General features: G+C 34.4%; 1 protein-coding gene across 1 annotated transcript; it reads right to left on the reverse strand.

Annotated features, from left to right (window-relative positions):
• Positions 1-329: 329 nt before the first annotated feature.
• Positions 330-10,229, reverse strand: LOC105446107. Its single transcript, XM_030981466.1, has 12 exons — positions 10,225-10,229; positions 9,363-9,438; positions 8,712-8,894; positions 7,688-7,816; positions 6,896-7,022; positions 6,244-6,402; positions 5,370-5,447; positions 4,956-5,038; positions 4,186-4,383; positions 3,167-3,280; positions 2,682-2,771; positions 330-362 (listed from the first exon to the last, which is right to left on the reverse strand). Exons 1-12 carry the CDS (start codon positions 10,227-10,229, stop codon positions 330-332), a joined length of 1,275 nt encoding a protein of 424 aa, XP_030837326.1.
• Between the last annotated feature and the right edge of the window lie 334 nt (positions 10,230-10,563).

Genomic DNA, 10,563 nt, shown 5'->3' on the forward strand with positions numbered 1-10,563 from the left:
AAAAGAAGAATAGGTTCCTGACTGACCATCTTAATTAAGTTTATCAAAATGAATGGTGTACATTTACATGTATAATCTTCCGTAGATGTGAAAGAACTTTTATCGTCAGGAGATGTAAAATAAACTTAAATCTTTTTTTCAAGTAAAATAACTTTAATCTCCAAAAGATGTAAAATAACTTTGATCTTGTATTGTATTGTATTTGTATTGTATTTATTTTCCGTCATTTAAAAAATACATCAACATAATTATATATATATATATATTTACAATCATAAAGACACACTTATAAAAAAAGAAAGACGGAGGGATGGCCCTACTCAGCGTTGTTAGTATAACAATGCTGGTTTACAGAGGGGTCCCTATAGAAGTAGAAAACATGAAAATAGTTATTACAAAAGTAAGGAAAACTTACAGCAAAATAAGAACTTACAATAATAATTACAAATTCGAGTAAAACAAGAAACATGACAGAAATATTTACGATATTTATACAAGAGAGAAAGCTAGACAAGTAAATTATTTATTTAAAAAAAAAAAAAAAAAAAAAAAAAAAAAACAGCTACAAGAAGTCTGGAATAGTATTGTTTAAATACTTTTTGAATGTTTGAACAGTTTGAAGTAATTTAGTGGTAGGAGGAAGAGTATTATATTGAATTGAGCTTCTGTATTGGGTAGTTCTGCGACAATATTCAGTTCTAGGTTTAGGGAGAACAAAGTTACCGGAATTGCGGAGGGAATAAATATGAGAAGGGGGTTGAAACATTTCATTCATACTGGGAGATAACATATTATGGACTGATTTATAGACAAATACATTAAGATTTTTCTTACGCCTGGATTCGAGAGATGACCATTTTAAAAGTGAATGAATTTGTGCATTAGAAATGTGTTCATATGGATTAACTTTCATTATTATTCTGCCCGCGCGATTTTGGAGAGTTTGCAGTTTCTTAATATATTTGTTATCACATGAATCGATTAAAATGTCTGCATAGTCAAAAAGGGGTAAAATAATTGCTTTATATATCAAGTTCAAATTCGTCTCATTAATAAAATAACGTAGTCTAGCCCAGGCGCGGATCCAGGAACCCATTTATATCGGCCCGGCTATGGCAACCCCTTTGTGTAAAAACTAGATAAACTCTGTTTTTCTCAGATAAACTCTGTTTTTCTCAGATAAACTCAGTTTATCAACAGATAAACACAGTTTATCAGAAAAACTCAGTTTATCAGTTGATAAACTCAGTTTATCAAGAAAAACTCAGTTTATCAATGATAAACTCAGTTTATCAACAGATAAATAGAGTTTATCAGATAAACAGAGTTTATCAGTTAAACTCAGTTTATCAGAAAAACTCAGTTTATCAGTTGATAAACTGAGTTTATCATTGATAAACACAGTTTTTCTGATAAACTGAGTTTATCTAGTTTTTACACAAAGGGGTTGCCATAGCCGGGCCGATAGAAATGGGTTCGTGGATCCGCGCCTGGTCTAGCCAAATATTTTACTAGGTTTCCAACCCTCTTACATAATTTATCTATATGGACATCCCACTTAAGTTTGCTGTCGATAATAAACCTGAGATATTTTACACTGTCAGTCTGTTGTATTGCAATATTATTTATATATACATTTAATTTATTACATTTACTTAACATATGTCTAGAGCCTATGAGTAAGGATACAGTCTTATCAAAATTCAGTGTTAACTTATTATTGCACATCCATTTATAAATATATGACAAGTCATGATTTAGTTTATTTTGAACACTTTCCACATTAAAATCTGAAAAATAAAGAACAGTATCGTCAGCGTAAAGTTGAATGGAACAATAATGTGTATATTGAGTTAAATCGTTAACGAAAATAATGAAAAGCAAAGGCCCCAAAATGGAACCCTGCGGTACACCAAAAGAAATGGGTAAATAAGATGAAAGAGTTGAACCAAAATAAGTGGAAATAAACCTGTTATGTAAATAATCATTAAACCATGGCAAACATTCTTCAGCTATACCAATATTACGTAGCTTTTCGAGGAGCAAGTCAGGATCAACGCAATCGAAAGCTTTTTTTAGATCAATAAATACTGCTCCTGTATATTTTCCCTGATCAACAGCGTTCATCCATCTATCTGTAATTTTAACCAAAGACGTTATTGTTGAGTGTTTACTCCTAAAGCCAAATTGTTCTGCTGATAAAAGTTTGTTTTCTTCTAAAAAGGAAACTAATTGCCGCTGAACAAATCTTTCCAGCAATTTTGATACCGTAGGTAGTATTGAGATAGGACGATGTAAAAGAACTTTAATCTTCAGTAGATGTGAAAGAACTTTTATCGTCAGGAGATTCAAAATAAACTTAATCTTTTGTTCAAGTAAAATAACTTAAATCTTCAGTATATGTTAAGTAGATTTAATCTTTAGTTCATGTTAAATAACCTTAATCTTCAGTAGATGTAAAATAACTGTAATCTTCAGTAGATGTAAAGTCATTTTCATCTTCAAAATTTGTAAAGTTATTTTAAATTAATTTTAACTGATGGGGTCAAAGGGTTCACAATCAATGAACTCATTTTTAAAGTCAAGGAGTTAAGCAACAACAGTTTTGATTCAATGGGTATCAGGACCAATAACATTTGTGCAGTTGAAACCGTCTTACAGCAATGTAATGAATCTCTTACCAGTTCAATCTTTTGAAGTCCATGTCCAATGGGATCACCTGTTGTCAGGCTTGTGCTCACTGTGATGATGCTGGGATTAGATGGATAAATCTGCAAGGAAAAGTGAAATAGCACGTTATGGAAACAAACAGCTCCCCTACCTGCCCCTTTACCCCCGCATCTCTCTCTCTCTCTCTCTCTCTCCCTCCTCTCCCTGTTCACCTTTGATTCGCCCTTATATCAGGAAAGCCTGCATATTTTATGTGTTTTATAGCATATCATTTAGCTAAGAGTCATTTTGAAATTTTAACATATACATTTTAATTTTTCTCAAAAATTTAGTTGACGGCCAATTAAAAAATTGCTGATATATTTAATCACCTGACTCATTGTGAGTTTGGATAACACATTCAAGTTGTTAACTATCTCTTACAACCAAAATCAATTAATTCAAATTTAAATCATTATACAATATGATCTAGAATAAAGATTTATAATTGTCTCACCATGATGTTACTGTTCTGCCATAGACTTGGAATAAAGGACGCCCTTAGTATTAGGCTGTGTCCAATATCAATGTAGAACAATTTAGATCCAAAGTCGGCAGTGAATAAAAGGAACTATGAGAACAGAGGAAGACAAGTCAATGTTTCAGTTTTTAGAATTATTCTGCATTCATCAATGAAACAGACACTGTTCATTACAGTCTTTATCTCCTGTGAACAATTTCTGGATCTTTTTTTTTCCTGAATACTTGTACATCACACATCTGACAACAAAACTCTGAACTCAGCACTAGACCTTCTGTAGCCTACACAGAATAAGATTCCAAATCCAACCTTATTTTTCTTTCTGTGATGAAATAAAGCCAAAGTAGGCCTAGTACTGGAGCAATTGTTGTATTTCCATTTGATAGCTCCATTCAGTTTTATTGTATGAAATGCCAGTCTTTAAGTTGTACACAATTTATGCTGTCAGGATTGAAATAGTAGTGTTAATTATTAGGATTAAATTGTGATCTGACATCTACTCTGGCAACAACTACTCTGGGCTTTATATTTTTTTTTAAATTTAGGGTGGGGGTCAGTGTTGTGTTTGGGTGTTAGGTTGAGTATATGTTTGGGTTAGAGTTAAGCGTTGTATTGGTTCCAAGGTTGAAGATAGGAATTTGGTTTAGTGTACAAAATCAACAATGGGGTAATTATCATAAAAGCATAAATATGTTGGTAGGTTAGTGTCAAGATTGCATTCAAAGTTAGGTTAAGGGTTAGGGTCAGTGTGTAGGATGTACGGTAGAGTATCGATTCCTGGGCCTCGTTTCATATAACATATCAATAACATATGCTTAATTTCTATTACAAATCTGCTCTCTGCCAATAAAATGCCACAATTTCAGTAGATTATACAAGTTATGGAAACTTGTTAATGATAACAAGTTTTATGAAACAGGGCTTAGGTGTTTTGAAATAAGGAATTTAAAATTTAGCAAAGCAGTTTTTACTGGAGCATGTGACACAGAACCTACTGGACAAGTTGGTAGATCATGGCCCTGTTCTTCAAGGACCTCAGACGGATAGATGAGTTCTGAAGCCAAGTAGACCAAACTGCTTGTTGAAGCATTCCTAGAATCCAAATCATAGTGCCTGGCGTTCATGATGAAGATGTTACTCTGCTTGTCAAAGATGATTGCAGAATTGGAATCAATCAAGTCATCGACATGGAGCTGTTTGTTAGGGAGGGCAAAAAAAAGATGCATAATGGCTTTGTTTATCTTCAACTGGATAATGGTCCCATATTTTATAATTCCAAGATTTATACGAGATGCTAACACCTCAGTGACAAACTATCATCTTCATTCAATTTTGAAATAGCAGGATTAGGATGCTATTTCCATGTTTATTAAAAGGAGATGGTGCACACTTAAGTGTGCTGTTGAAACCCAGTAACTAGTGGTAGTAGTAAAACCATTGGAAAGCTCATACAAGTATTTATGATACGTGCTTTATAATCATAAATTATCTCTTTTTTTTTAACAACATTTTCATTCTCATTTTCATTCCCCGGCTATTTTAAGGAAGTTTAAAGCATAAATTACAAAAATGTATGATTATTTTTATATTATTTCCTTTTTTGCACTGTATTCCCACTGCATGTACTTTTTTTAACCATGCATGAACCTCATATTTCAATAATGACTTCGAAACCGCAGTGAAGAAGCACGAGCCTTATTTTCTTCTGGTGGTTTGAGGTTCTTATTGCACTGAAAGTGATACAAGTATTAAAGATATTAGTCACCTCGGCTATGTGTGTCTCCAGATTGCTTCGTCCGTAGAACAGTCTCCCTTCCGACGTTAGGAATGCAAATTCTCCATTGGCACCTTGGTATTTCAAAAAATGATTACTTATAAGTTAGCAAGAAGATCATATAGAAAGTTTGAACCAATTGGCATAAACAAGAAGATATTTTTAAACTAACTCTGAATTCACTATATACATGGAAATTTGATTTGGGAAATTGGAAATTACATCACATTGAAATGACCGATTCAAAAATTTGATTTACATACAAGCCTTGCAGATTTAGTGATTTCTGAAGTCATAATTTACTTGCTATTTGTCCATTGTCTTTCACACTCTCCTCCCCCCCCCCCCCCCCATACACACACACATTGCCATTCCCCACACATTTCTGAAGACAAAAATCCTTACCTGGAATAAGTTCTTTAATATATTCATCATGGTCAAGATGCTCTGTAATCTCCTCACTAGCTCTAAACACGGACTGACCTATAGGAAGTAAGAACTCACAGCTTTAGGCTTTCCTCAATACCATTATTAAAAATTGTATCAGTATGTAAAAACTAGATGGACCTTCGACTGCGCGCAGTCGAAAATGATGCCTCCGCCATGGAATAATTTTACAAACCAAAACAGAAGCAATTTTTAAAATTCAAGTTTGATTGTAAGCCACTAAAAGATTCTCAGAATAATGTGATTACAAGCTATTTTGCATATACATGTTTGACCCTTCGATCTTTGACCTCATGAACCTAAAATCTAATCACTTCATTGGCTCTGCAAGATACATGTTTTGAGTTTGACAGTAATCCATCCGTCGGTTCTATTGATAAAACGTTCACAAGCTATTTTCGCATACATAATGAGCCCCATATCCTTTGACATTTGACCTCGTGACCCCAAAATCTAATCAGTTCATTGGCTCTGCAAGTTTCATACATGACCCCAGTTTGGAGGGAATCCATCAATCCATCCTTGAGATAACGTGATCACAAGCTTTTTTTGCATACATAATGAGCCCTGTGACCTTTGATCTCCTGACACTAAAATCTAATCAGTTTATTGGCTCTGCAAGATACATACATGATCCAAGTTTGGCGGGAATCCATCAGTGGGTTCTTGAGATAATGCGATCAAGAGAACGGGATGTACGGACAACCCGAAAACATAATGCCTCCGGCTACTTTGTAGCGGAGGCATAAATAAGCACTTGTGGAGAGAGACATAAACATTGAAGAAAAATAAGTCTAGAAAAGTTGATCATATAATAAAGGCAAAGATGTACCTGCATTCTTTGAGATGAAAAGTTCCAGAGGGCCCCACATCAGGAACTCTCCAAATTTGTTGGTGAGATGGATGACATTGAGGTCGTTGCCATGGTGAGAGTAAACGTTAGCCCTCATGGTGGAGACGGTGTGGCTGTCTGTCTGCTCAGGATGTCTTCCTGTTATCCACATTAAAGAACAAAAATGCATCATTTACAATAATTATACCTGAATCTGTAGTCCCATATGCGTAATTCCATAAATTAGGGACCCGCTTTGTGACATTTTTGGTGTCCGTGTTACAAAAGGAACCCACACATAATTGTGGCTCTGATTAAAAATTAAATAGTGGAGTATGATTGTTAAGTGATTCTAGGTTTAATATGCAATGTTATGCTTGGAATTCAATTTATACTCTAACTCCACTATTTAAGTCTTTACTCAGAGCCACAAATATGTGTGGGTTCCTTACCCATACGGGACTCAACAAACATGTGGCATACAAATCGGGCCTCATTTTTGAGCTGTTACATTTGAAGAGCCACGCTTTTCAGGTAACATTTTATCTCTGATATTCTTCCACGCTTGCAAAATAACAATGATAATTCTCACAAATTGTTTTTCACCTCTCCCCAGAACTCAACCTTCTCCTTAAATTGCAGTGACCTTTACCTTTAAAGGGTATATGTAGGTAGCGGAAGACAGCTTCTTGGGTGTGGCCATCCTGGTGGTCTTTCAGCAACAGAAGGCCCACAGAGTGCCAGGCTAAGAGAGGAACAGCAGCCAACAGTTCCAGATCCTAAAGGAATATATATGACGAAGGGGGACAGAGACATTATAGTCACAGAACTATATATTGTTGGTCAAACAGTTTTTGAGCGTCAGGTAACGCCTGGCTGGAATGCTCCCCAGGGAGTGGAGATTGTGCACACAGAGGGTGGGGGCAAGCTCTGAATCCAATGACCGGGTTAATAGTATATCTGTAAAGCACCAAGATGTATTAAGCAATATATAAAAGCTGAATATTATTATTATTATTATCAATTAAAGTTTTTTTTTATATTGTGTACAAAAGTTTGACTTTAATGTAAGGGCAAACAAGAATTGTTTCAATGATTATTTATGAAACTTTAAAGCATCATTTACTTTTTGGTATGTTTTCTTGTCTAAAAGACATCTGAGTAGCGTAAATGCTTCTTAAATCCTTACTATGCAATTGTAATATTGAATATCTGCATTATACTTTTGTAGATCAAAGTAAGAAATTCAGGCAAAGAAAAAAAAGATAAACTAAATCCATTTCAAATGGTCACTTAAAATGATTTCAACAACTTTCTATTTTACAAAAGAATCAGAAAACAGGAACAATAATATACTCTCAACAATCATGCTATTTTTTTTCTTCTCTCTTCAAAATGACCCCCTTTCAACACTTTCTGGACATGCCAGTGAGGAATGACCTACTGTTACATCATCTGGTAATGGTGTTCCACGGAATTCAATTTCTCCTTTCTCTAAAACAAATATCTTGTTGATTATACCGCCTCCTGAAACATCCAACTTCCCAACTGCAACAACTGCATCACTCCAGGCCTATAAAAGAAATGTTTCAAAAGGAGTCAACATACATGTAAACATATTTAAGATGTCAGCACCAAGTATTATAAACATTGTCTCTTTAGAGCCAGATAGGCGTTATTACATACCAATCAAACAAAGTTAAAGATAAAGGTGAGTTCTGGTAAAAAAAAAAAAGAAAATGAATTCTCACAGAATCAAACAAAACTTACACTGAATGTTGAAGATTACAAATAAATGTCATTTGCCAAAAGATTTTGGCGGAAAATGTATACTGGCTGAGTAATGAGCATAGAATGATTAGGAAATCAAGGTTAGTAGCCCCGGCACCATTTATGTAGTCCCATACATCTTTCTGTGTACAGTGCTTGTTATTTTACCAAAACTGGGCCAAATTTTATGATCAACTTTTTCTGATCCATTCCACACCTTTTCTTTCACAATGCAATCACATGACCAGAACTCACCTTTATCTTTAACACCCTTTAGACTCTAAAAAGACAACATGATATCACTTTGTGCACTAAAGGTCTCTTTACTGAATCTATCAGCTCATAGTACTAGCAATGGTAATCCAATAATTGCTCTTCTTAATTTAACAATGTCTAATGTGGAATATATATTATTTCATAACTTGATAAACATCTGAAGAGTAATAATATAAAATTTCACTTGCCAGTCACAAGAATATGAAGAAATAGAAGTATTCAAATATACAAATTGAACAATGTGCATTTCAGTCATAACGCCCTATCTTTGATATACAGCCTATAAACATCACACTACACAGGCATTTCATGAATACAGATGTTCATTCTAATAATGCAAAAAAAGTAAATAGACCAAATAATGTGATACCAGAGCTTTCTAAAACACATTTCAGAAATTAAACCATCTAGTATAAATTTACCTCACACCAAGAATGTTTGCAACAGTACTGGGAAAACTCCAATGCTGTCACTCTGTAACCGTCTGAAGCAATCACTTCTTGGTACTCGCCGGTCTGAAGGGTGTATATAAAGACTGAGCCGTTGACCAGGAGGGCGATACTTTCAGATCTTACTACGGCAGCTTCGACCACCGGATCATCCACCTGTAATGGAAGCAAGTATGTTTTATTGTTATTTCTATTAAGGATCTTGTGTCACCTGCGTAACTAAAAAAAAAAATCATCTTGATTTTACCTATTACTTGTTCTTGGTTTCTGTATTGCCAATTGACATAAAACATAAAATCTCTTATGAAGTTAAATCGCTTCTTAGTTTAACGCATTTCTATTCATGCCACTTTCTACAGGCAGACAAAGATATAAGCAGTTTTTTCTTTGATTTTGCCAGACAAGTTTAAAGTACCTTAATAGGTTTTCATTCTTTATCATAATACAAAAACTATTACAAAGAATAAGGCAATTTGAAACTGCATACAGCACTGAAATTATTAAAATTTGACGCTACAGTGCAGCGAAGTAAAAATTCACTTTAAACAAGATTGTGTAAGGTGCAGGGATCTGAATAACTTATACTAGAACTGCTGAAAGGAGACAAGAAAAAAAATTAATTACATGAAGCAGATTAGAAGGGATTCTCATGGGAGCCATAGGTGTCACAAATCCATTTTGGGATAGGTAGGCATACTCACTGCAAGAAGAAAAACAGAAAAGAAACATAAAAAGAAAAGAAACATAAAAAGAAAAGAAATATAATCAAAAGTAACAAAGGACACTCTGAGGATGTCAAAATATTCATGGTGGTATGGTGTGATTAAATGTATTCGATATGGTACGAAGCAGTGCAACTGGTGATTAAAAATTAGCTACATGTATATAGATGCTGCTTGCATGGTGATGTATACATTAGGCTTGCAGTTGCACCATGTGAGAGAGAGGGAGGTCGGAAGTCCTGAAAAGGACTCTCAATAATCTTCTTTCTTGAGTGTGTGTGTTATTCAGAACCCTATACTATCTAATGGAGATATGAAGTTTCTATTCTAAGCGATTCTTTTTCAAGACTATAATAACAACAGTCCTTTTCAGGACTACACACACACACACACACTAAACAAAGAAAGATTATTGAGAGTCCTTTTCAGGACTTCCCAATCCTCCCTCTCTCTTACATGGTGCAACCGCAAGCCTACTGTATAGGCTATAATAATTGTTTAAGAACAATGACCAATTGTCCAGATAGATCAGCTCTTTGGTAAATTCCAACTATGCAACTCTCTAAGCTAGGAGAGGATCTGTTATGTGCAGGCTTCATGTTTAATGTGAAAGAATATTATAATTATGAAAAAAGCTGGTAGTTATCAGTGAATCAGTGAGACATTCCTTTGATACGCTATCCAATGAAGATATGAAGTTATTATTCTATTTTTCTTCTCTAATTCATGTTTGTATAAAAACTGGGTATGACATAGAGCCGTACCACATTGTAAACTATTTAGCAGAACAAGATAATAATCACAATCTTCAGGAACACCAACAACAAAAGAGCAATATAATTAAAAGTTCAGATAGCACTATCTAATGGAGATTTTTTTAATCTTTCTATTCTTCAAGGCTTTGAATGCAAGGTTTGGGATCACTCTACTATGCTCTTAAGGCACTCTTAAAGCTGAAATGTCTCAACTTTGCAATAATTTAAGGAGTGTATATGGGTAATTTTGTGCTTTTTGTCCCATCTGGCTAAATCCTGCTACACTGCTTTATTTTCTGTAGGGTTATAACACTTGCCTCTGTGAAAATTGCTCTGCGGTAATTTACT

This window comes from Strongylocentrotus purpuratus, unplaced genomic scaffold, assembly GCF_000002235.5.
Source record: "Strongylocentrotus purpuratus isolate Spur 01 unplaced genomic scaffold, Spur_5.0 spur5_scaffold_12, whole genome shotgun sequence".
Lineage (NCBI taxonomy): Eukaryota > Metazoa > Echinodermata > Echinoidea > Camarodonta > Strongylocentrotidae > Strongylocentrotus > Strongylocentrotus purpuratus.

Excerpts from the sequence above, each read along its gene's own strand:
- LOC105446107 (XM_030981466.1), bottom strand. Across the intron at positions 5,448-6,243 it reads TTTCATCTCAAAGAATGCAG|GTCAGTCCGTGTTTAGAGCT; the intron begins GTACATCTTTGC and ends TACTTCCTATAG. Across the intron at positions 3,281-4,185 it reads ATGATCTACCAACTTGTCCA|TTCCTTTTATTCACTGCCGA; the intron begins GTAGGTTCTGTG and ends CTGTTCTCATAG.